This window comes from Penicillium verhagenii (assembly GCF_028828195.1).
Source record: "Penicillium verhagenii strain IBT 33310 chromosome Unknown utg000006l_segment0_segment0, whole genome shotgun sequence".
In the NCBI taxonomy this organism is placed as follows: domain Eukaryota; kingdom Fungi; phylum Ascomycota; class Eurotiomycetes; order Eurotiales; family Aspergillaceae; genus Penicillium; species Penicillium verhagenii.
The window spans coordinates 377,512-403,038 of NW_026643170.1; the positions used below are offsets into that span (position 1 = coordinate 377,512).

General features: G+C 47.7%; 10 protein-coding genes across 10 annotated transcripts; 4 read left to right on the forward strand and 6 right to left on the reverse strand.

Annotated features, from left to right (window-relative positions):
* Positions 1-2,122: 2,122 nt before the first annotated feature.
* N7466_005555 (DUF3712 domain-containing protein) lies at positions 2,123-3,689 on the reverse strand (the record flags this gene model as incomplete). The annotated part of the gene is made up of 3 exons (XM_057164952.1): positions 2,123-2,859; positions 2,927-3,351; positions 3,430-3,689. The coding sequence occupies 3 exons, from the start codon at positions 3,687-3,689 to the stop codon at positions 2,123-2,125; spliced, it is 1,422 nt and encodes a 473-aa protein (XP_057020551.1).
* Positions 3,690-4,440: 751 nt separating this feature from the next.
* On the forward strand, positions 4,441-5,352 carry N7466_005556 (oxygenase MpaB family protein; the record flags this gene model as incomplete). Its single annotated transcript, XM_057164953.1, has 1 exon — positions 4,441-5,352. One exon carries the CDS (start codon positions 4,441-4,443, stop codon positions 5,350-5,352), a length of 912 nt encoding a protein of 303 aa, XP_057020552.1.
* A 756-nt stretch (positions 5,353-6,108) lies between these two features.
* N7466_005557 (uncharacterized protein) lies at positions 6,109-6,758 on the forward strand (the record flags this gene model as incomplete). The annotated part of the gene is made up of 2 exons (XM_057164954.1): positions 6,109-6,227; positions 6,311-6,758. 2 exons carry the CDS (start codon positions 6,109-6,111, stop codon positions 6,756-6,758), a joined length of 567 nt encoding a protein of 188 aa, XP_057020553.1.
* Positions 6,759-8,280: 1,522 nt separating this feature from the next.
* On the forward strand, positions 8,281-8,704 carry N7466_005558 (uncharacterized protein; the record flags this gene model as incomplete). Its single annotated transcript, XM_057164955.1, has 2 exons — positions 8,281-8,592; positions 8,654-8,704. The coding sequence occupies 2 exons, from the start codon at positions 8,281-8,283 to the stop codon at positions 8,702-8,704; spliced, it is 363 nt and encodes a 120-aa protein (XP_057020554.1).
* A 1,285-nt stretch (positions 8,705-9,989) lies between these two features.
* Positions 9,990-11,228, reverse strand: N7466_005559 (uncharacterized protein; the record flags this gene model as incomplete). Its single annotated transcript, XM_057164956.1, has 5 exons — positions 9,990-10,297; positions 10,370-10,500; positions 10,571-10,782; positions 10,854-10,924; positions 11,018-11,228. The coding sequence occupies 5 exons, from the start codon at positions 11,226-11,228 to the stop codon at positions 9,990-9,992; spliced, it is 933 nt and encodes a 310-aa protein (XP_057020555.1).
* Positions 11,229-12,653: 1,425 nt separating this feature from the next.
* Positions 12,654-13,246, reverse strand: N7466_005560 (uncharacterized protein; the record flags this gene model as incomplete). The annotated part of the gene is made up of 2 exons (XM_057164957.1): positions 12,654-13,085; positions 13,145-13,246. 2 exons carry the CDS (start codon positions 13,244-13,246, stop codon positions 12,654-12,656), a joined length of 534 nt encoding a protein of 177 aa, XP_057020556.1.
* A 659-nt stretch (positions 13,247-13,905) lies between these two features.
* N7466_005561 (indoleamine 2,3-dioxygenase) lies at positions 13,906-15,416 on the reverse strand (the record flags this gene model as incomplete). Its single annotated transcript, XM_057164958.1, has 2 exons — positions 13,906-15,060; positions 15,126-15,416. 2 exons carry the CDS (start codon positions 15,414-15,416, stop codon positions 13,906-13,908), a joined length of 1,446 nt encoding a protein of 481 aa, XP_057020557.1.
* Positions 15,417-17,254: 1,838 nt separating this feature from the next.
* Positions 17,255-21,091, forward strand: N7466_005562 (hybrid sensor histidine kinase/response regulator; the record flags this gene model as incomplete). The annotated part of the gene is made up of 2 exons (XM_057164959.1): positions 17,255-17,553; positions 17,623-21,091. The coding sequence occupies 2 exons, from the start codon at positions 17,255-17,257 to the stop codon at positions 21,089-21,091; spliced, it is 3,768 nt and encodes a 1,255-aa protein (XP_057020558.1).
* Positions 21,092-21,939: 848 nt separating this feature from the next.
* Positions 21,940-22,224, reverse strand: N7466_005563 (uncharacterized protein; the record flags this gene model as incomplete). Its single annotated transcript, XM_057164960.1, has 1 exon — positions 21,940-22,224. One exon carries the CDS (start codon positions 22,222-22,224, stop codon positions 21,940-21,942), a length of 285 nt encoding a protein of 94 aa, XP_057020559.1.
* Positions 22,225-23,106: 882 nt separating this feature from the next.
* Positions 23,107-24,903, reverse strand: N7466_005564 (putative ribosomal assembly complex component Ipi3; the record flags this gene model as incomplete). The annotated part of the gene is made up of 2 exons (XM_057164961.1): positions 23,107-24,477; positions 24,559-24,903. The coding sequence occupies 2 exons, from the start codon at positions 24,901-24,903 to the stop codon at positions 23,107-23,109; spliced, it is 1,716 nt and encodes a 571-aa protein (XP_057020560.1).
* Between the last annotated feature and the right edge of the window lie 624 nt (positions 24,904-25,527).

Here is a 25,527-nt window from a genome sequence, read left to right on the forward strand (position 1 = left end):
AAGGGAAGGGTCGAGAAAAAATGAGGAGACCTACCTTGAGAACTGACGTGAAACAATACGACCGAGGAAGAGATGGAGAGAAAAAGAAAAGAAAAAGTGGGCGAAGAAGCAGAAGGGGAGAAGAGAAAGAGGAAGAGATGATCTTAGTAGTCGGGTGAGTTCACGATGGGTCAAGGAGGTTCAAGAGGAAAATCAGAAACAGAAGGTGCAGGAACGTGAAGTGGCTTGACCTGCTACGTTGACCTACCAAGATGCCATGAATCAAAAACAAATCTCCAATTTCGGAATCTCATCTTATCGACCGTTTCAAAGGCACTGGTATTCACTGCCTAGATGAGTGACCCTCGCCAGATATCTTCGTGACAGAACCTAGGGATTCAGAACGTGACTTTTTGACCCATCCTCATCCGATAGACTCCCGTTCAGCGCTTGAGTTTCGTTAAACTGTGAAGCAAAACTCTTGACCGTCAAAATACCGAGCCCCGTCTATGGAACAAGTCGTTGGGGACTCCCATTCTTTGATGGCTCTGAAACTATCAGATATGGGGCTTCAACGCACGCTTCAGTGGGGGAAGCGCGGGCTAAGAGGCAGTTGGGTGGACCCCTTGAGAGGTGCAGCGAACGTGGCCATCGGGATCGAAATAAACGCCAACACGCGTCACATCACCATTAGCGAATGGCAATTTAATACCAAACAAGGCCGCGGAGTCGAGACAATCAGCCTCGAGATCACAAAATGAGAGAATCAGATCCAATTCGTGCCAAACGTCGCCGCGCCGCAATTCATAATTCCCTTCGGCAGTCTTTTCTGACGAGGCGCCGAGAATCCCGAGAAAAAGGCATTTTATATTTCAAAATGAAGGACTGACTGAATCCGCGACGGGGATCTGGGAACTGCAAGTCGAGGAGGGCGAGCAAGAGCAGCAAATAAACGGCCCATGGCCCACTCGTTTATTCAATAACTTTCTCACGTCCTGCGGGGCCTACTACATCCACAACCTCACCCATCTCAACCACTGAGTACGAAGTATTCATCTGGAGTATTGATCGTATAATGGTCAAAATATCACAGAATATGCTTCGAAGTATTGCACTTTTAGTGACCGATTTTTGAATCAATTGGGTACTCAAAATCGAGTTTCTGGCCAAAGAGGAAGCAATTCCGGAACGATGTTACAGGTCACAAGGCTCATTAATTGGTATTCAATGTTCTGACATTGCACATTCCAAGCTAAGTACCCACACTCAGTACTATACAGACATCGAGGTTTATTTGAGGCGAGACTTCTTTGTATAGGTTAGCTCCTCGCATGTTTGGAGCAAAGAGGTCCAAGTCCCCAATCTAATAAACTTCGATCTGATCCACAATGCACTACACTACATCCAGCTTCAAGGACGATCCCTAACGGCTCGTGCGGGGTGATCTATTCCAATTTACATGTAACGCTGGAAGGGATGAGAGAGAGTTTTTCACATGACTGCCCAGGTGGAGGTATACCATTAATACAATTGGGTTTCTAGGTTGCATATTCCAGATTCAGAAGCCATGAGGCTACCGAGGTATCTTGGCGCTAATTTGGCGGGTTGAATGACCGTCGTCTTCCCTACTTTTACTTTCTGGTCCCGAGTACGGGCTTAGGCGGCTCGGTTAGAGCGTCGGGGGCAAGTCGGTCTCCGTCAACTGATGTAATCGATGAAGATCAGCCGAATATGTGTACGCTGACCTGAGTTACAACTCGCATGAAAGGTTCAAATATTGGTATAGATCGTCATATATTAATTATTCTCCATTAACTTATATCGTGCGAGGATTTGAGCAGTCAAGCTGGCCAAGCACATAAGTCGATATACATAGCAGAGGCCATAACTCCATAATCCGTAAATTGTCCACCAGAGCCGGGGGAATCAAGATCAAAATCAAACAATCATGTCAGCGTCAACGTCGCGGGACGTGGCGGGCATCTATCTTCTAGGAAGAGAGAGAGAAAAGGAAAAAGAAAAAGGAAAAAGAAAACAAACGCCTCCCAAAAAAAAACAAGAACGTCAAACAGAATCAAAGACAATGTCTAGTCTAAGCTCTAAGCTCTAGGCTCTAAGCCGCTCTAAGTCTAGAAAGGGTTTCTTACTGCTGATTCGCAACCCACCCGACTAACGAGTCAATCATGGCGTCGCGTTTGATGGGGTGCTCATCTTGGAAAAGATCGCGGACATGGATATTTCGCTTCAAGGCCTTGGCGAGAGTCTTGGTGGAGTCGAAATCATCGTTATAATCCTCTTCGGGAGTGACATCTCTGCTTTCCAGTGACTGCAGGCCTTCCTTCAAGTCCGCAAGAAGAGAGCTGCCACTATCGCTGGAGGTGTGGTTCTTAAGATAGGCGAGCATTTCAGTATAGTTTCGTCCGGAACCGGAGCCGAGGAAGCTCTTAATGGTGTTTTTCAGGGTGGTGGCGATGTTCACATCAGCTGTGAGAGGGAGCTCGGACATCACTTCGGAATAGTATGGGACGCGGGTGCCGTTGTAAGTTACCTCGCGAGTGACGGATGTGAGGCTGAGGCTGCCATTTTTGATGGATGAAGCTTGGTCAGAAAGCACGGTACCGATATTCTTAAGAATGAGCCCGATATCCAGAGTTCCGGTCATGGCGTTCGCGTGGTTTCCGGGCTTCAGGGTCAAATCCGCGACCGTGGCGTTTCCAATGACCAAATCGCCGCTCTTGACATCAAGGACAATAGTGCCAATCTCAAGAGTCAGAATGGACGGATTTGGCAAGGTGACATTTCCAATCAGATTAGTACCATCTGAGCGCGTGGGAACAAGCGAGGTATCGGTGATACTGAACCCCTTGAAACTGTCCAGTGCTGGAATGGTAATTAGTATGTTGTTTCAGACTATTCGGAGTTTTAATGGGATCCAAGGTAAGCTTACTCGGAGAAGTCACGTCCTTATTCATGGTAACTTTCGACTTCAGCACGCCCAGAAATGAATCGGTCGTGCCCTTAATTGACAAGGCAGTCTCTTTGTTGAAAACCACCTCCCGAACATAATCAGTCCAAGTGGTCGCGTTGAGAATAGGTGTGTATTGATCGGTCACACCCAAGGTGGTATTTCCGCGAATAGTCATGCCGGTTAAATTAGCCACACCCCATGGGTTTTCTACGCCGTTGTCACGGACGAACAAGCTCAATTCCATTGGATCAATGCGAACGGGAAGCGCGATTTTCAAATCCAACGCCGATTGCAATGTGAGCTGCATTGTATTGGGCAGAGGCTGCATAACGGCTGCGCTGACCAGCACCAAATTCGACTTGTTGACGACGAGCTGTGAAATGGCCGGGATAGCGACCAAGAAGCTGTTTGGGGGTCAATCGCATTAGATTGCGATCTCATGATAGAGTAGTAAATTTATCCATTGAAGCGCGCAAACTTACAAGACCGGTAAGAAAATAGCCAGGAAAATGACATTTCCAATCAGGTAGCAGCACCAAAATCGCTTCCAATGGCGCGCGAACTTTGCTTTTCGCGTTTGGTTGGTGGCCAGAGAGAGACCGCCCGCTGTATCGACCTTCTCCAGCTTTGTACCATCTTCAAGGCCCACGATGGTGGCTAATGGCCCGCGATGAACACCTAGAGAGTATTTGGCATCGTCGGAGCTCAAATAAGCTGGACGGTCATCAATTGTCTTTCCCATTGTGACGGCTGTGGGAATTGGAGAGTTCTGGGTGACCTCTGGATATATTGTCAACTCTTTCCGTGAGAAAAGAGTAGAAGCGGGACGCAGTCACCTATATGTATCGAGACGAGGTCCCGGGGGGAAGAACGGAGCCGAGGATCGCCTGTCGGAATGACCAACCTATGGAGGAACAAGCGAAATAAGCCCTTTTTCTCCCTTTTCCCTGGCCCGTATGGAGACGCCCCGGACTTTCCATTGTTGAGACCCAGTGGAGGATCATAGTGGAGACAAGGGAAGAAAGACATCACCAAAAAAAAACAAAGTAAAAAATAAAAAAACACGAAAAATCCAGAAAAGTGGATTAAGGTCACGGTGCGTCGGAGAACTATTCCCTATCTTAGTTAGGATTCACGAGGGCCTGCAGCTGGATGAAGCAGGGATCAGCGCAGGAGATGGAGATCTACGGGGTTGCTCTTGAACTCTTTGGCTTCTGCCTTTAGTGGCGCACTAGCACCCCAAAGAAAAAGGAAATAGGGGCTTCACATGGGCCGAGCCAAAAATGCACTGATGACGACTCTCATCTACTCGAGTGGATATTTTCTTTTTTTGCGGGGAGAGACCACTGGTCTTTTTAAGTCTTTTATTCTCAAACATTTGAATCGCTGTGACCTGAATATACTAAGAATCTCGGGTACAACACTCACCGTTACCATCATATCCCCAATAAATATCAAACATACAAAAAGAACAAAACAAAACAAAATCAATAATGTCGCGCTCCTCGTCACCACCATCTCCACTGCACGACGATGAAAAGCCCGGAGCCTTACCACAATTCCAACTCGAAAATGAGGATTCCAACACGACCTCAGACTCTGGTCGCCTCCATGCCCTCGAACAACTAGAAATCCTCCCCCAAATGCTCCAAGAGGGCATTCTCTTCGCCGGCTCCGGCGCAGCCCTGCTCCTCCAAGCAGCCCTGCCCGCAATCCGCGAAGAAGAAGTCAAAGAAAGCCCCAAGGACCTCGCAACAGAACTCCTCGACGCCCTCCAAGCACACCTCAGCTACATCTCCGTCCTAGTCTTCGGCACCCGCGCAGAGCGCAAGATCCTTCTTGAGCTACTCCAGCGCGGCGAAGCACCAGGTCTCGGCGGCGGAAACAACAACCGCTTCGCGCACCACCCTGCCCTGCAGCGCTGGATGGCTGCAACACTCTATGCCACTGCAACAGACTTCTACCAGCGCGTCTATGGCCGTGTCGACTATGACACCGCTCAGCGTGGGTATGCGGAGTTCACCATGCTGATGAACTGCCTCGGGATGCCGGCGGGTACATGGCCCGAATCGAGACAGGCATTCTGGTCTTTCTGGGATGATCAGGTTGGACAGCTGACTGTTTCGGCGGACGCCGCCCAGTTTGCGAAGAGTTTGCGGGAGAGTACCGATATGCCTAAGTGGGTGCAGCGTATTAAGCCCTTCTTGCGCGTCGTTACTATTGAAATGTTACCGCCCAAGCTGCGGGATGCGTATGGGCTGAAATCCACTACGGGAACTCGTATGCTGTACCGTACGTGGATGGGATTCTCCGTCGCTGTTTATCCTGCTATGCCAAACAAGATGCGAGCCTATCCTTTGCGATACTACCAGGATCGTCTGCGCGAGAAGCTGAACGTGGTTTGAGAAATGATTTTGCTGTTCATGTCATAATCCTTTTTATTCTTTTTGTATATACCCTTTCTTTAATATACGCCATGTGCTATGATCAGTTCGTTTTTTTTTTATTCTTTTCCTCTTGAGATTTGAGCTTGACTTCGTGTCGTATTCAAGACATCTGGACGCAGCGCAATGCCTCTATCACCCTGAATTTGATTTTTGTTCTCTTTTTTTCGGATGTTAACGTTTGATGTGCAAACTGGAAATTTTGAATTTCACCTATGCTTTACTCGTTTCAATTTAAAGTTGATCTTTCGGACATTAATAGACTACTTTGAGTTTCCATCTTCTCTTCATATCTCAGATTGGCAGACGATCAAATGTAAAAATCTACGGGGGTGAAGACTTGCAAAATTGGAAGAAGCAGTCATTATCGACTTACAACATACCTGGATTGCCTCCAAATTCCAGCCCCGCACTCACCCTCTTTGCCATCTGACATGGCGTTTCTGGACCGTCTTACTGAACCTCGGACCAGATGCAACCGACCCGAGCCTGAAACCCCTGCTTGCATTAGAGCGCCTTATAGGTCAGTTTTTTGTATAGACGAATCATCACTTGAGTAGACTTTTCATGCGAAGGAACAATGTAGTCCAATCGTGGGAAATTCTAGATGCACAGGCTAGGAGGGGTCAAAATTTGATATACTCTGCTGCCCCCGACTGACATTTCAAGACGGTTGCTCTGTATACAACATTTATCGTATACAATTCAAAATTCACCATGAAAGTGACTACACTGCTGCTATTCTGTCTATCAGCAACCGCGTGGGCGGGGCCTGAAAAGCGCGATACGACATCAACAACCAGCGGGTTCGATTTTGCATCATTCACCAATATCATGTTCGTCTCGTTTCCCTCCGTTTTCTAGTACAACTGATACCAGACCGTCCAATACACGAATCACTAACATCTCCAATTACCAGAATCGACCTCGCAGCCGCAACACAAACTGGCAATTTCGCCAATATCTCCCCAGCCCCAAGATCCTTCCTCCAAGAGATTCTCGCCGTAGTTCCCATGACTGCCGTCGGGGAGCTAATGGACGCGACATCCCGTAGCTCCCTCGCCAGTGAGCTTAATGCTGGCACCACACCCGCCTGGTACTCCAGTCTCCCGGTCGAGGCAAAGAGCTACATATCTGTCGTCCGACTACAAGTCCAGAGCGGCGCAGTCACTGCTACCACTGGTCTGGCGTACGAGACTTCTGCTGCCAGTGGGTCTGGGGGCACAGCTGCGACGGGAACCGGGACGGCGACAGCGACAGCGGCTGCGTCGACTTCGAAGTCCAGTGGCATGGCAGCTCAGCCTACGGTCATGACCGCGATGGCCGGTGCTGCCATGGGTATTCTTGGGTTGGCTCTAGCGTTGTGAGACTGTGGGGCGAGCTAATGCGGGGGTTAACTTGTCGCTATGATCCTTTGGGAAAGTGGCTGCCGGTCCTGCAGCTGGATTTATGCACCTGCATCACTCGTGGAATACTTTGATTTTTCACTGGATCTATGTATCTTTGCTGTGGTGTTTTCTTTGCTTTTTTCTTTTTCTTTTTCTTTTTGCTTTTGAATGTTGGTGCTTTTCCGTCCTTATCTTGCATCATCCAGGGCCCCACGAGGATGAAGAATCCGCAGTGTGTACCTTTTTTGTATTTAGTACATGTGTGTGCATACACGACTGCATAAACGAATTGATGATGCGCATGACATGACCATTCAATTTCTGGTTTCTGGTAATTGATTCTGGTTCCTGGTTCCAGGGACAAGGGGAAACGCCGAACCACAGGTGGCGCAACCCCCTTTTTGTGGATTCGCACATGCTTAAATCCCAATGCCAGTTCCTCGGCGTATAATATCTCAACAGGACAGTTAACTCCAGAACCATCATCTCGCATGAATTAATATCAATATTGAAAATCACATCTGATTCAAAGATACACTTGGGTTGTATCCAAAAATCGAATTTTCTCCACTGCAACTTTGGTGGGTTGTTGTATCTCTCAGCTCGTGCCGATCCCTTCTCAAGCGAACTCGTGCTCCGCGGGTGGAGATCACATGGGGGACTCGGTCCGAAGAGGGGGATTGAAGTGGGTTTATGGCGAATTCTGGGTCTAGGATTCCACTAGTGCCGACGTGAAGGGACATGAAGGGGGTCTGATCGCCCTGGAATTGCCGATCGTTGCCCCATCTCGCTAGTCCGGGGGTCAGAACTTGGATGCGGGGATGTGACTAGCTGAGCTCATTGTGGAAATGAGCTGTGCGGTAGTAGACTTCAATGTTGGTCAAAGTAGTAAATTCTACTCATTAAAATCATCTGTTACTTGTTCTGTTAAGCTGTCACATGGAAGGTAAGCCCATTTCTCGGTGTCGGCTGTGATCGACCTCGGCGATGATTGTTACCTGTTCGGTGCTATAGTATTCGTGGACGGAGAGATCCGATGCTCATCTGGCTTGAGCTTTGAGCCTGAATCTATGTGGTTGTGACTGATGTGGTGACTTTCTCGATGCGCATTGGCCCGGTTGACAGCCTCGGGGAATTTTGTCTTGTCTTTTATCTTATTTTATAATTTTTTTTATCTTTAATTCTTTTTTTTTCTCCGCCTCAACTTGGTACTTGGTGACTCCATAAAGGTGAATCAATACAGCCCAGTCCAACCGGTCTAGAGTGCATGTGGGGTAGATGTTATACCCATGTCTACCTTGGCGGCGCTGAGGGAAGGCTTGCGTTTTTATCTCTTTTGATTTTTTCTATGAAATAAATCTCGACTCTCTTTTCTTTTTCTTTCACATCGAAAATCCTGCACAATCCAATTCTCTTCTTTTTGATCATCTTGATCTTCACTCCGATCTTCACCTTGATCTACCATCCCTATAATCTTGGAGATACATGTGGTAACACCACAATGCGCTTCACTCGCATCTTCCTCCCCCTTCTTGCGGCTCCCGTGGCTCTGGCCGTTGCCGCTCCTGAACCCAACCCCGTCGCCGCTCCCGCTCCAGCCAGTACCTCTGGGCTTCTCAGCACAATCACCGAGCTCGAGGGCCTACTCACTGATGAAAATATCAGCAACCTCCAGATTATCATCACCAATGCTGCCAAGGTTCTTTCGGATGACAATACCGCTTTACTGCAAACACTTTTGACCAACGCTGGCTCGTTGTTGACCACGGCGTTTGTGGATAACACTACGACCTTGATTGGAGATGCCACACCGGTATGTACTGTTATTACGGCGCTCGCGGTTCTTGTACACAGAAGCACTAATCTTCCCCTAGCTTATCGAGGATGTCTCGAAACTACTTGGATCTCTTCTTGGGTCACTTTAACGAATCATGTGACATATTTCAAGCTTTACTTTTGTTTTGTAATTAATGATAGCATACGAAATCAACGGGCATTGACATCTGATGTGGTCGCCCTGCTAGAGACGTCATCTAGACCCTCAAGAGTAAGGAACATGGTATAAAATCCATATAGACTACTACATATTGTACCTTTACATTCCGGCAGGTGTTGCTATCTCACAGTGAGCCCAAAGCTAGACCTCAGGATGTGTTCCTACGACGGTATTCAAGCAGAGTATTGTAAAGAGATATCTGTACGCTTGGGGAGTACAACCAAGATCGTACGAGCCGTATTGAGATGACAAAGGAGATTATTATGGAAAAGATATGGTAGTGGATAATCAATATTTACATGGGCGGGATGCATGTAGGTGACTACATAGTATGATGTGTGCCAGGCAGGGGTATGTTCTCGATAAACCATGCCATATACACTCTTTTACGCAGCCTTGGTCCTCAGGTGCTTGGAAACATTGAATTATTATATTCTAGTAGTCATACAAAATTAGTGAACAGTGTCAACATATGATTTATTGAGCCAAAGTTTGCTTTTACGGAGATCTTGATCTATGGGTGTGGTAGGCTAAATTATGTCAATAATCTTTACTCTGATTTTGGTGCATTCACTGATCAAAACTTAAAAGTTCGAACTTGAACTTTGCCACACCTCTGGTCCACTAATTCCACACCACTTTCCAAAATTTGTGAGACTGCGCGCGCTCTGAGATGCCAAGACCAATGATAATTCGCCCATTTCCCCTCCCCCTAAGGAAACTTGCGTGCAACCTTGGAACTACTAGAGTCTAGTAGTAACTACTGGTACTACATCAACCATGTACCAAGTATGCAGCTTGACTCCCATTCTCTATAAAAAGAAATATTCTAGAGCTGCATTAATACTTAGTATGATTAAATAAATATTTTCCTCAACATTGCACTTCTTCCCCCCCACATGTAAGAATACTTGATCACCCCAATCCATGTAAGTAGTTCTGAGTCCTTCTGACCCTTGGGTTTTTAGTCCCTGGCTGGCATATGTCAACATTGAATGTTTGGCAACCTCAGTTGACAAGAGGGAGAAGAAGAAGAAGAGAAAAAGACCAGCGTGTTATTTTGGCAACATCTTTAAATTTCCCCCCTTGGACGACCAGGTCCATCTCTATCTTCGCAAGAGCTAGCATTTTGTAATATCATAAAATATAACCAACAGGACCAAAATCACTGCTTATATGTAGGCCACGTCGCTGTAAGAATCCTTCAACCTCGTCTAGAAGAAAGCGGTGGCATCCACGTCGTTTTCTCCAAGGTTACCCAAATCCCAGTTGGTCTCCACAGTCTTCAACAAACTATAGTGGTTGTATGCAGTGTCGTCCGTGGTGCCGACCTGGTCGCTTGAGAGTGCGCCACCCAAAAGAACAGCGTAAATCTGGTTTGTGCCGGTGGTGAGACCCTCATCGAAGGTCAGGATGATCAAAGTACTATCGGTGTTGAAATCTTCGTTTGCGAGCAGAGGGGTCAAGAAGTCGCGGGACCAGAGTCCAGCAGTGGCGAGCGAGCTATCGTGGCCATCGTCGGCTGTGAGGCATATTTATCAGCTCCAACTCAACGGAAAAATCACACAAGAAACACCTTAAAGAGCGGACATACTCATGTTGGGGGTGATGAACATCCACTGGGGTAGCGCGTTGTTATCCAGGTCTTCGTAGAACATGGTGAAGTTCTTTGACTTGGCAAGACGATCGGTCACAGATGTAACCGAGTCGTAGCTCATCAGGGGGCTTCAATGCAATTTCAAGTCAGTGGTTTTGTGCTTTGCGCAGTCTGGGTCTTGGAAGATGTTATACTCACTTGTGCTTGCGCATGTAATCGTTCGCACCAGTCTTTTGGTTGGGATAGTTGGCCTCGAAGCCAGAGTAAGGCATATCCTCCTGGTACACACTCCAGCTGACGCCGGCGTCTTCCAAGAGATCAACGATGGTCTTGGTGCTTGAGGAGATATAGTGAGTATCGTCGTCAGCGATATCAAAGGTGTTACCTCCAACAGCAGCGACATAGTTGGGCTGCGACACCACGTAAGTAAGACAGTATAAGCAAAATTCATGGCGAGCTGGAAAGTGTTGGGTGGTCGTACCTGGGAGGGGTGGGTGATGGCGTAGTAGTTTGTGAGGGTGATTCCCAGAGATGCGAGGTAGGCTAGGTTTGCTAGATTCGATGTCATCAACAAGGGACTCCAAGGTCGAAGGGTTGAATATGTGTTTGAGTGTGTTCATAAGTCCCATGGAGCTCGATACTTACTATTGGCAATAGCAGCACTGTAATCTTCGTTCTCAAGGAAAATCTGCACAAAGCGATCGAAAGTCAATCCCGCGACACTTGAAGTAGGGGACAAGGTCAGCGCGGTGGCAGCTGCCTTGGCTACGGCAGCTGTGGCAGTAGAGGTGTATTGCGACTGGGCATAAGCACCAGAGGCCAGCGCGAGAAGCGCGGTAGCTCTTGAGAAGATCATGGTGTTCACTGGATGGGGGATTATGGATGAAGGTGTCGATTGGAATCAGGTGGTATTTTAAGACCTGAGAGGTGTGGTTCTAATTCCGATTTTAATGGCTACATTTATCTGTCTTTATATACTCCTCCAAGGCATGCCCGCAGCCTCCGAGCTTTACAGCAATTGAAGCATTCTTTTTATTTTTCGTGTTGCTATCCGACTAAATCAAGGCGCAAGCGAGGTAGTATCCTCGCAATGTCAATTTATCGTGTTATATCATGGCAATTTAGCACGTGTAGCGGCAGAGACTATAGCACTAGGCCACTCTAGGGCGCTGCATAATACTACTACTTTAATTAGAGTGTTTCTTGGAGTTTAGTTGAATGAAAAGGGTAAACCTTGGAATGTATGGATATTCTGCACACGCAATACTACTACACATTAGTATTCAATCGCGCTATCCGATATTGATGTTTCAATCACTATCATGATAATTTTAAAGGTGGGACATAAAGGCTCACAACAGTTCAATCCATGGTTGAATCCATGATTGGAGTAGCGGGGTCATTGACCTCCCCATATTATAGCAGGGATCTATTCAAGAGTGAAGAGTCCAAGACCCTTGAAGCCTTTTTAGCCTCTTTTCATCGGGCATATCGGGGTTAGCTCCCGCCCACATCCGCAAATGGTATGGCGGCTAGTGCACACGTGTGCCAAGGACTTGTGTTTTCGATCTTCTTCACGATGTCACGGCAATTCCAATCGCGGGATCTTGGGTATGTTGGTAATCTGCAGAATGCGTCTCGAAGTGATTGAAGAAGACCATAGTGACCCAAAAAAGTTAAAAATCAAGATACGCCAATCGGAGTATAAACAACACTCCGGAGGCGGGTCAAGGTGCCTGAAATATTTTTCGGTAAAGAAATGATTGTTTCGAAGTGCCGGTGCTCTTCACTTGCGCTTGTCCTTTATAGAGAGTGGGTGAGCCGAACAATCTGAGCCTACTGCTGTATTAAAGTTTGCCAGATCCCAATGTTTTCACAATTATCACTCGAAGCTGAGTGGATTTTGAAAGGATTGCAATGATTTTATCTGTGATGTGGAGTGAATTGGCGGCTGCATGATTGGAAAAGCAGGTGTCAAGCATGGATCAAGATCGGATACTTTTTGATCGACAGTCGATCGAATGGGGCTGCATGAGAAAGAGCAATCCCGAACTACAATAATACTAATGTGCAAATCATGCACCTCTACTAACGAGAATACAACAGGAGTAAAAGAAAATCAACCTTGAATTGGATATCTTAAGTCATAAAAATCGTGGTAAAGAAGCAAAGGGCTCAAAGGAGTCCAGATCGCTGGAAAAAGCAAACCATCAAGCTCAGACGTGCCTTGGAAATCCTTTCTAAGAAAAGATCTCAGAAGACTGCAGATGAATCAATGGATTTAAGCACCCTGGCGCTTGGCAATATCAGCCTCAGCACCTCGCTGACGGACCTTGCCCTCATCGTGCATTTCCTGGTACTTCTTCTCCTCTTCGCGGTCACCAGTAACAGCAGCAGCGACACCACCAAGGGTACCCTGGGCGCGGTTCTGGATTCCCTGACCCCAGTCCTTGAGCTGTCCACGAGCCTCCTGCTCTTTGCCAGCAGCGTTTTGCTCAACGCCAGCCTTGCGCAAGCCCTCGTTGCCGATCAGGTTACCCAAGGACTCCTTGGCTGAGCCGACGGTCTGGTCCCAGGAGCCGTTAGAGCGGTTGGGGTCATCGGTGGCAGTGGCGCCGGTGTTGGGATCTGCGGCCACGGGGCCGAGCTTAGCGGTTGTGTGGGAGTTTTCGTGTTGTTCTTCGGCTTGAGCCTTGGCTGCTTCACCCTTGTCCTGGGAGTTGTTAGTTTGGGTTGACTTGGATTGGGGCTTAGGCTGGAGCTGGAGCTTACCTGAGTGGAGGAGTTGCCAGTGATAGAGCCAACGGCACGCTGAGCAGCACCTGTGGCCGAGTTGACATAAGAGCCGAGAGTGGAGGAGTTAGGGTCAGACATGATTGTGGTTGATAGAGTTGTAGACGAAAGTTGATAGAGAGTTGTTGGTGGAAGAAGGCGTTGGTGGAAGAGTAAAGTGATATTTGTATCAAGACTTTGTTTGTTTTGAAGAATGGATCAATATTTCCTGGCTATACCCTCTCTTTAAATAGTTGTTTCCCCTTCACTTACTATGCCCGTTTTCAAGGCATTCAAACAATAAGCCAACTACGTAAGCCGTCAACATCTTGATAGATGACGTCACCCACTGATGTCATGCACGTGATTACCCCATGCAAGTCAGGTCCCGTCAGGATAAAGTGGACACATTCAACAAGGGGAATGCGTCATAAAGAACGAGGTACGGGCCAGAGAAGGTTCCACAAAGTACGATGGAGCCCTTCAGATTTACATCCAGTCACAACATGATGTCCTTTGTTTCCACATGTTCAAGTACATAGAATCCTATAGATGCTAAATAATAAATAACTTTGAAGACCAACACGTACATGAATGTAAGAAACAAAATAAAAAAGGACAAGCTCATGGCTTGTATATCATAAAGCCATAATAAAAAAACCCACTGTTGTTAATATATACAAGAGTCAACATAGGAGATGCCAATGCAAAATCAAACGCTCATAGAATCTCGCAATAATCGTAATAATGTGTGGTTTTCATCACCAGTTGCAGATCCCTCCCTCGCTGTCATCGGCTGTCCATGTGCCACAGAGGCCAACAACCTCCAGATGCCCATCGGGATGCTCGCCAACTTTACTCAGAGCCGCAGATCCTGCAACCTTAGGCCCGCTGCTAAGAAGTCGTCGTGCCCAGGCATCCATGGCCGGCTCTCCCGTCTCGTCACGTGCTTGCTTCAGGAACGGAATAAGTGCGGTACCCCCCGTTCCCCGCAGCTTTTTGTTATCAGCCGGGGCCGCAGTAGCCAAATTCTGCGGCGTAGGCTGGCTGGGCTGGGCTTCCTGTGTCTTTCGACGAGCACTGTGCGCCTGTACAATGACATAGCGTGAGACAATCTGGATATGCTTGTCACGCATGGCACGCAACATGCCCAGACAAGTATCATACGCCAACCGAAGAGCCGGGTCAGCACGTCGAGCCTCAACAAAAGATCGAATATTGGCAATCGAATCAACATGTTCCAGGAAGCGTCTGTGCGGGCCAGGCATGTACGAGCGCATCTCGTGAATGAACCCGTTTCGGGACTTGGGGCTGTCTGGTGAGGCATTCTCAGTCTCCTTGCGAGGCTCTCCCGTTGGCCTGTGCTCTATACCCAGCACGATGTCGAAGAACTGAATCAGCGAGCTCTGGGCATTACTGCCTCCGCCGTACTGCCTGTACTCAGGCTCGTTGTGGCCATCGTCGTACAAAAGACCGTTTGGTAGGCCTGCGTCGGTCATGTTCTTGCTGCCAGCAAGATAGGGGCGGATGCGGTTGTAAAAGACATATGGGTCGCAATTATCGTACATGCGTTGTAGGAGAGAGTTGACCTCGTCTATTATTTCGGCAAGTCGTTGTAAGCATTCGGTTACTACACGGGCTTTGCCGGCGCGGGCGGCAGTGATGGCCTCCAGCATAAGGGGGATTGAGGGGGCACCGCGGGCCTCGATGGCTACTGAGACAAGATAGAACCATTGTTCATCTATGGATCCGGAGAAGGTTTGGAGACAGGCGAGGTTATCTAGGTCGTCGGTTGGTTCGTCCGGGAAGATTGGTTTGTAGTTCCAGAGACACACGCCAGCGTATGTTGCTACTGGGGGGACCTCTAGGCGGTCACAGACCTCGAATAGAGGCACTGTCAATTGTGGAGGGATTCTCTGTTCATTGTTCATAAGTACTTGACCGGTTTGCGGGTGGAGAGAATAAAAAGGGGTTTACATACCTCGGCAGGACGGTCACCACCCCATACATAGCTGTGTAACATAAACACCAGAACAACGTATGCCCGACGCCACTCGGCATCTGTTTGCAGGTACTTGGTTGACAGCACGGGTAAGTGATGCACAATACCTCGGACGCGTTTACTCAAGAGCAAGGGTTGCAGGTTTGCGGCAATCGCCTCCCACTTGTGGTAATAAGGATTTGGCAAAGCTTCCAGCGGTGGCTCCGGTGACAGGAATCCAGTCTCCGGGGACATGCCATATTCCAACAGTGAGGGTACCGGAGGCAACATTATGGGAGGTTTTGAATTGAAAGGGAGTACTTGGAAAGGAGATAACACGCGTTGGGAATAGAGGCACGTGTAGTTGTAAGTGCTGGAAATCTGGGAAACACCATGCGGCTCACGGTTCCGTAGACCCCCGGCTTGAAAGGCAATTCCGAGGTCAAGTGCAGAGACAAAACCAGCAAGTTCTCCGATTACTCTCTATATTCCAAAAGAGAGGGAGGCTGGAATAAAGTGCTGGTTGACCTGGAAAGATGCAACGAGCTCCAGGAACAAGGTCCCCTAGGAGGGGTAACGAAGAGGTGGCGTATTTCCAAAGAAAAAAAACAGCGTCTGTTTTTTCCCCCGAAAGGCTATCTCCGGATGCGTACGGAGAAAAAGGTAAAAAGTTTCTTGATTTGCAGGATCCCCGGGCTTCTGACCGGTAAGGAAAATGAAAATGAAAAGAACAATTCCGCAAGTGGAAAAAAGTTGAGTGGTTAAAGCTCGGGTTTTGATTCTAGTTGACGGAAAAGATGACTCTTGAATTGACAGATTTTTTTTTTTTTTTTCATAAGTAAAGTCGGCGGGAAAAGCGTCCGAGAGCACGTAATAAGCAGCTCAGTACATTTCTAAGCATAAGGAAATGAATGGCATGAGGTCCGGGCTTGGGATCAGCCTAGAATCCCGGGCTGGACCAAGTCCGATGTAGGATCCCAGTGTCTGCATTTTAGAGGCCTCAGTGGACATTATTTGGCATTTACCGGAACGGCAATGGACGGTAAATATGGGGGGAAATCAAAGGTAATAGGGGATCCCCCTGGGAAAAGAAAGCAGAAGCGCAAAAAAAGGACAGTCTAGGTAGGTTTATTTTAGATGAGCTTATATATCAAGCTATGGGGAACGGGCCTCCACGTTCTAAGTGATGCGCAGATAGATTGAGTGAGAGCGATTTGGGTCCTGCACGCTAGAGAATGAACCGGTGAGTGTACACTCGCCGATTCCGGTCCCTCGCTTAACCCACGCTAAAACCTCCTTCGGTCCTACGGTGAGAGAGGGGCCGATCCCCAGATTCTCTAGCCAACGTCACCTCTGCTTCTTGACCTGCCATTCTAACTGTGGTAATTACCTCTCCAGTGACACTAGTTGATGGCAAATTCAACTCCAAATATCCAAAACCTTTCTCTTTTTTGCCAAACTGCCCAAATCTCGCCTCCGACCATAATTCCCAAAGTGGTTTAGCGTGTGTTATGTAACCAGGATGGTCCACTTTTGTGACACCTCAGGCTGCGACAATCCGTTATATCACGGAAACAAGATTTTTAGAACACCTGGAAACTTGAACCTCCAAGTCTTTTACGTATACTCCACACTGTACTATGTATTACATATACTTCCTACCCTCAAGCGCTGCTAGGACAAATAAACATACTACATACATGCACCTATCAAAATGAAGTCCAAAATGACACTGGCGCCAGAAACGGTAATTTTCGACTTTCAAGCCACCAAGTGCTCACCCCTCAGGCTCCCTACATGTAGTGATAAACCCAGCGCTTCCAAGGGTTTAGTCATCCTAGGCCGATCTTCACGCTAGTCCTGAGCAAGTCATTCTCCTCATATTCTTGTACGCTCAAAATCAAAAGCAAACGAATCGCGATATCAGCCACAAACTACACCTACGTCATTGTATCGCATCACGTGCGATCACTGCATGCTGCAGCTCGAGTACAATATACATACAGCATCCCACTTCCCCAAATTTTGATTTTCTTTTGGATGGATCTTACTATCTCACTCAACAATTACCTCGAGTCCCGAGTTCCACAAAATAACCGCCACACATCAGCAGTGGTCCTATCCCGGTCATGCAAGATCCAATCAAGCAGAGTCCTGCGGAATATGAAGCAGACCGTCAGGCTCGCGAGGTTTATCGGTATTTTCAACCCACAAATCCGGCGGCGCTTAATGCGGCTTGGCTGCCGTTAGGTGATGATTCAGCTTCTGTCGCCGGCTTGTCAGCGACGACCTCTACTGCCCCTGATCTTCCAGTGCCAGGGACGACTGCGGTTGAAGCTCCTAGCGTCTTGTCTAGCCCAAATACAACTTTGACATCATTTGCCCAATTGGCCGCTCAACATCTGAACGCGCAACGTGCATTTATTACGTACATACTACATAGATCATCATCCTAGCGCTGACCTCAAGTTTGAAGGCTGATCTTTCGATACTTTAGCATATTGAACCGTGATGCGCAGTTCATTATCGCCGAAGCTACCAAAACCACCCATATTGGAGAGCCGGGATTGTTAGTGGGAGAACAAGGTAGACTTTTTGCTGGAACATCAACGTTACAAAGTCCTTGGAACGTATGCCAGGTAAAATCGCTTATCCGCTCGATAATATCAAGTATCAAGTCTCATTATGAACTGACATCTTTCCTCGCACAGGAAACAGTTGCAACGTCTCCGGATACGCAAGATGGAAAATATCCTTTACTGGTGATCAATGATCTTGCGCTAGAAGAGCGCTTCAAAAACTTGCCTTTCGTGGACGGAGAGCCACATTCCCGCTTCTATGCTGGAACGCCCCTCACGACCGATAGAAATATCAATGTAGGATGCTTGTTTGTTCTCGATCCTCATCCCCGTGACGGGTTGTCCGAAGTTCAGAAAGATGCCCTGGGTACAGTGGCAGCAATGGTCATGGACTATATGCATATCAGCCGCCAAGCTGTCGAAGGACGTCGTGCCTCACGGCTGTCGCAAGGCCTTCACCTCTTTGTTGACGGCCATTCCAGTTTCCCGAGCAGTGTCCATATGTCTCGGTCAAACAGCGTGAGCTCTCATTCATCCTCACGGCGATCGTCTTACTTCAGAACTAGCCGATCCACAAGCTCTCGAAAGTGCGGCTCGGAGCCTCATGCTGAAGTTGATGGCGCTGATTCTCCAATTAGGGAGACACGGTCTTTAAGTCGAGATTCCAACACAAATCCGGACGGGGCCATCTCTCCTAAAGCCGCTACGCCACTCCGTGCTTTGCAACAAGCTGGCAGCGATTCATCCATCTCCTCGAGCAGCAATGATTGGATTTTTCAGCGAGCCGCAAACCTCCTTCGGCAGGGCTTGGAGTTAAATGGCGAGAGTGGTGTGATGTTCTTGAAGAATAGCAACCATTTGACAGATCAAATTTCCGACGGCCATTCCTGTCCCACTGATGCCAATAAGTCTGCGCCTGTGCTTTCGATATCTACCAGAGACGACCCATTATCCTTCCAGACAGAATCTACACCATCATGTCCAGCTGTCAATCTCGACAAAGAATTCTTAACCCAATTAGCTCATAATTACCCCAGGGGAAGACTCTGGTCATTTCACAGCGATGGGTCTTTGTCTATTTCAGACGAAGATGAATATACTGGGACGTCCCAGAGAGTGAAAGACAAATACAGGGCCTCGGAAACCAGCAAACTGAATACGTACTTTCCTGAGGCATGTCAGATAATGTTTGTCCCATTATGGAACGCTATAGAATCTCAGTGGTTTGCTGGGTGTTTTTGTTGGACTCCCCAGCCAACGAAGATATTTAGCCGTGCCGTTGATCTGAGCTCGGTATTTGGTTTCGCATCATCGATCATGACTGAATACAGCCGTGTCGAATCGGTGATTGCAGACCGGCAAAAGGGAGATTTCATCAGCAGTATCTCCCACGAGCTGCGCAGCCCGTTGCATGGAGTCCTAGCCGCCGCCGAATTTTTAGGGGACACCAGTGTGGACGAGTTCCAGGAAAGTCTTATCGAGACGATAAATGCATGTGGCCGAACCCTGTTGGATACAATGAATCAAGTTTTGGACTTTAGCAAGATCATGTCACTGCAAAGACGAAAGAGGAGACATAAGCGCAGAAAAGATCCATCCAAACCTAAGGTCACAGACGAAATCTCAGCTCGCATGGACCTATTCGTGACGACAGATGTGGCTACATTGACGGAGGATGTCGTTGATAGTGTCTGCTTGGGACATTTCCACATGAAACGATCAACAACATCGAACAATCCTCCCATAACTGATTTTCCACTTTCAAATTTTAATCCAACAAAGGAAGACAATAAAGCCAGCTCCTACTCGGAAGTGGACGTTGTCGTCGACATTAGCAATAATGATTGGTCGTACAAAGTCCAGCCAGGATCGCTAAGACGGCTCATCATGAATCTTCTGGGTAATGCCTTGAAGTATACCGACAAGGGCTTGATCTCTGTTTGTGTCGAGGCTACTCAGCTGCCTAAAGGTCGTTCTCAACATCAGGCTTCTGAAGATGTGGTGACGTTGACCGTCTCGGACACTGGCAGAGGCATCTCGGGTGAATACCTTCGAACTCGTTTATACACTCCATTTTCACAAGAGAATCCACTATCGGTAGGAACTGGCCTCGGTCTTTCAATTGTCCGCGGTATTGTGGATACGTTAAATGGAAATATCAATATCCAAAGTCGAGTGGGCGAAGGCACTATTGTCAAGGTGTCGTTTCCTCTCCAACGTCCAGAAGGGGAACGGAACCCATTCTCCAAAACTTGTGCGGATAGCCCAGCGCTAGATGCACTTACGGCATCCTCCAAACTCCGAGATATGAACTTGACAGGGAAGCGTGCTGCAATTTGGGGAATGGGTTCTTCTGCCATTGCTCATCATCAGTTCTGGTCTTCGGTCGCTCGGTATGCTACGGACTGGTATGGCCTGAAGGTCGTACCTTGGTCTGCCGAGGAACGTATTGATGTTCTGTTTGCGGACGAAAGCGATTTGTCGTCAGAAAATTTGCAGCATTTGCCTGCTGGATTACCGAACTTGCTCGTCTTTTACGATAATCGGAGTAGCCCTGGTGAATCTAGAGAAGAATGGTCGCATCTTGCTGGCTCTGTGGCTCTTCTCCGTCGACCTTGCGGTCCACATCGTCTCGCCAGAGGTATTTTGAGTTGTCTTGATTCGAAAGCAGATTCTCTTATGAAGCGTTCACATAGTCTTCGACAAGGATTCGTCATATCGGAACGACCTAGGCTTGCATCTGCGCTGTCTGAGAATTCTACATTCAAATCGTTTGAAGAACTGAACGTCCCAGCTACAGAGTCATTGGAATTGATCCCAGGTACACAAAGACATGGTCTGCATGTCGCCCAGCGTGATGATACTGCACTTGGTCTGGACACAAAACCACCCGGTCGAGACACATCCAACATTCATCCGTCATCATCAGTTCCCCATTCCACTGGAAGTCTAGCTGATGCTGATCTGCCTTCTGTGAATGCCAGCAGACCTCGGGTCCTGCTAGTAGATGATAACGACATCAACCTGCGCCTTTTGGTGACACATATGAAGAAACGGAATGTCACGATTGTCCATACGGCACATAATGGAAGAGCAGCTGTCAACTGCGTGGAAAGCATGCCACAGGGATATGATCTTATTTTCATGGACATTTCTATGCCCATCATGAACGGATTTGAAGCAACTCGTGCTATTCGTATGATTGAAAAAGAACGGGGCAGCGCCGTTCCGGCAAAGATCATTGCTTTTACGGGTCTTAGCAGCCCGCGTTCGGAGTCTGAGTCTGTAGACTCTGGAATGGACTTGTTCCTTACGAAACCTGTTTCGTTCAAGGATGTATCACGGCTCGTGAATGATTGGAGAACCAAATCGTCGGACTCATGCTAGGACACGGCAGCGCGCCACTTGATTTTGAGAATGAAACCTGGCGCAGATAATTAAATATTAAACACCAAGACAGTCTTGGAAACAGTCAAAATTGCCTTCAATGTTCCAAACGTCAAAATACAAACGTAAGTGCATTTACACCAAATCTCTCACTGAGCAGGCTTCATCGGGGAATCCAATAGGATTCCGACCTCATCTCATCAAAGCTCCTTGGAATTGATATATCTTTCAACCGCATCCAACAACAACATCACTTAACCAACATTGAAACTACTTTACCCTAAATCCAACTTGGATTGGGCTATACAGTCTGTATGGAATGTCAGCCAGGACATTTTAACATTTGAAGGGAGCGCTCCTGCACTCCACGAAGTGACCGGCCTTTAACTTTGAAAACGACAATTCGAAAACACACCTGGGCAGTGACTCATGACACTGTGCAAGCTTCGAACTAGGAAAGGACATCTGGAGTGAATTCTTAGTAATTTTCTTCTTTTTTTTTAAAAAAAATGGTCAAGTTCAAATGTTGGCGAATTATTCGAGGGCTAATTCATAGCAGATTATGGTTTGGCTTTAATGCCACGTCTATTTCTAATTTCCATGAAGAATGGTCAGATTTAATTGATCTTTGCAGATCAAAAGCGCGCATACTCTGCTAAATTCTAAAGCAGTGTGTGGTATTCTTGGATAGCGGTGTGGTACTAAGAAAATTTTTGAGAGCCCAAGTTGATCTTGGAATACTCAATTATTTCATTTTCGTATCATAACAACCGTCCAAATGCATGGATAGAATATTCTGAGACCTCAAATATCGAGGAGCTCAACATTGATTCCAAGAAACCTTGGAACTACTCATCAAGATCTGTAATCCGCCTGATTCCACCAGCAGACGACCCCGATGGACCAGGAAGAGCTAGCTCAGCAACTTCTTCTTGACCAGAACTATCATAGCGCCGCTCCTCAATAATAGGAACTTCTCCCAAATCTTGATGCGCTGTCCGTACAGTCGTCGTTCCATCCGGCTCGGTGTGTGAAGTGGTAGAGTACCGATGTCCGGTGGCAGTGGTGGTGCCTTTATCCGTATTGGTTGAAGAACTGTAGTAATAGGAAGATCTGGTATAGGAATCGGACATTTTGGTGGAGGCTGAAACTTCTGGGAAATAATTAGGGGGAAAGGCTTCAAAGTTCGGATTTTTGAATGACGAAGTGTTTCTCGCTCAGGTGCTCAAGGGCTGGATTTTGATGCGCGAATATCGTAAAGTAATCGTAGAAATATCGTCAACTCATTCCAAATGTTGTGTTTGATTCAAAACAAGAGAAAACCTGTACTCGAGCATCTAAATTGCTGTATATTTATGTACAGAATGTGGCGACTTATGATTTCATTTGCCATCAATCCCTGCCCCGCATGTTGGTTTCTTTGACTAATGAGGCAAAGTGGCCCTGGTGCCATCCCCAGGTGGCTTAAGTGGGCACCAGTGAGAATTCAGGATATGTGGTTTGTATTGGACGTCTTGAAAAGTCCAAAGACCGAGTGGTCGAGAGCCCCTGGCGTTTCTATCTTTGTTCCAAGGTTAAACGCAGCGCGGTATATTCCGAGATCTTTGATACATTGGTTGAACTTAGGTTCCCATGGAGCAACGAGTTCATTTAGAATCGAAAATCGAGATGCGAGTTTCTTGGAATTTTGCTACATAAAAGGTAGCAAATATACCCGGCCTCTCTGAAATAACCATAGTTGACCATGGTTGTAAAAATGGTGGCGAGCGTGTGGGCTCGATCAGCACTTATGGATTCTGCGGAGGAGCCCTTGAACTCAAGTACCAGTGATAGCAAGATCTAATTTCTAAAATCATCCAGCTGGGCACTGCAAATTTGATCAAAATTGAAGTTCATTGAATATCCCTTGAATAAATACTGATCGTGAAGTATATGAATGCCAATATTGAACCAGGCGCCATTTCCCATTTTGATTAGACCAAATGCCCCAATGAATCGCAATATTGAAAAGAAGTTTACTCATCGCTCTGGTCATCCGTCTCGCTGGTAAGCATGCCATCATCAACTTCCATCTTCTTTATCACAGCATCACCATTGCGTCCTTTACCCTCGGCGGCAAACCAGGCTTCCCGTCTCTTAGTTTCACGAGCCTCCTTCTTTGCTTGGCGCTGTACTTTGTCACGCTGGGCTGCCTCCTGCTTCTCATGCATCTCGTTGATATAATCTTGTAAATGAGCAAGATCTGAACGCAACTTGACAACTTCATCTGCAGTAGTGTGTCGAGTCTTGTCATTGACTACGTCTTTTTTCTTCAGTAAAGCGATTTCAGCCTCCAGTTCATCAACGCGATCGTCTTGAGCGGCAATGTCAACCGAGGTACTTTGAACCACCGAAGCGGTAGGTACAACACGCGAAACTTCAGATCCGGGCTGTCGGAGAGCAGCCAATTCAGCGAGCCCCTCCTCAATCATGGAAGTAGGGAAGGCTGCGTGGGTGAGCGCCTGAGAGAATTGAGTTGCTTGACGAGCTCGGAGACGTGAAGGAGCGGTGAGGTGTGTTTGGAAGTTGTATGCCGCTGGTACAGCACCAGGAGCATGAGAAGGGTCCGAGAGAGCACCGTCGTGGCGAGGCTTAACAATAGTGTGAATAGCGCGGGTTGGTTCCTGCGAAGGGTTTGACAGGCCACTGAGTGGCAGGGAAACCAGATTGGTCACAGGGTGTGTCATATCAGCAACAGTAGTTGCGAATTTACGGCGTGCGATATTCCATGACAGTACCTTGCCGCTATCGTGTGCAGACAATAGCGTAGCACCGTCATATGAGAGCATAAGTGCTCGGGTAGCGCCGGACTCGGCAGATGGAGGAAGCCATCGGTCTTCAGCGGACACCTGAGCAGGGGTCGATTGTAGTGATGAGTCGTGGAGGGTGTGTTGTACTGAGCCACTGCGGTAAAAGTCGATGGATTGCACGCTACCGTCTTCGTATCCAACGTAACCAGCACGATCCACCGGATCCAATGCTAGACAGGTCGCAGAGGAAGGAAGCAAGTATGTTCGCAGAACTTGTCCAGTGCTATAATCCCATGCGATAGCTGTATTATCCTTCGCGGTCGAAACGGCAATGTTGTTCCGTCCATTGCTATGTCCGACAGCCACAGATGTGATGGCGGCACGATGGTTAGAGAAGGTGCGAATGGGTGAGTTTGGAGGCTGTCGGTTTTGGTTTTCTGCGGGCTTAGAGAAAGATAGGATGCCGGGCAGAGACCAGACGTGTATGCTAGCATCAGCGGAGCCGGACAGAATGAAGTTGGAGGTGGGGTCGACGACGAGCGAAGTGACCGGCTGCAGGTGAGAGGCTGTGGTAGCGACTTGACGTCCTGTGCATGTCTGAAACACGCGGTGCGGGTTAGTACGAATCCACTAACAGTGTGATAGATCCAAAAGATAAACGGAATTGACATATCATACCTCCCAGATAATCAATCGCCCTCCCTCCGTACCGAGGACTAGGACATCACCATGCTTGGCTCCGACAACAGCAATGCTGCGGATCCGCTCAGGGAATGGCACCAAGGCCTCTTGGTTTCCCTTCTCCCGACTGTATACATGGACAACTGCTTTATCAGCTTGCGCGGAGAAAATGTGCGACGGGCTCACGGCCAAGCAATTGGGTGTAGTCGAGCTCTTCTTGAAAGTGGATCGTAGCTGGGGCGCAGGCTGGAATTCATGCACGCAAATGCCGACATCGCGGAGAGTGGCGGTCGGAGTTTTAGCGGATGACAGCGTCGCCGCTATGAAAGATTCGGAAATCATGGGGAATGGGGCGCTTGCATGAAATATGGAGAGACTTTGTGAGGATCATTCTTCGCAGCCGAAATGAAAAAAAAAAGCTGGACACGATAAGTCTAATCGATAAGGCAAGTTTGCACTGTTTGGAGCCTTACGGGTCGGGCCCCACCGCTTACCAGGAAATGCATTATGCAACTACAAGATGCGATCAATCCCAAACTCTCCTCTTCAGCTCCGATCAGATCTGACCCCGTGTTGCGTTTTACTTTAATATCTACTCATCCCATAGGACCATCTCATTGACATCTATCATTTCAACATCACCCTTATTTTGAGATAAAGCGGGGCGGGGCCTTTTAATGGAACCTGTCAATCTTCCCGGAATGCGCGACGGAATACGCGAGATTGGAGTTGCCCAGCTGAAATTAGGGAATTCAGAATGGTGATCTGTCGGATTTCTCAACGAGAACCCATGACATTTTTGTCGGGGGCGATTCGAATTTACTCACCCAAGAAGACTAATATGATCGGAAAAAGGAAGAAAGTAGAGAGAACTAATGCACGCCATGACGAAGCATGTTATCCTTTATATTCCAAGTTTCAGAGTCTGGTCAGGCATGACTGACTCCGATGCAAGGGATAAGCAAC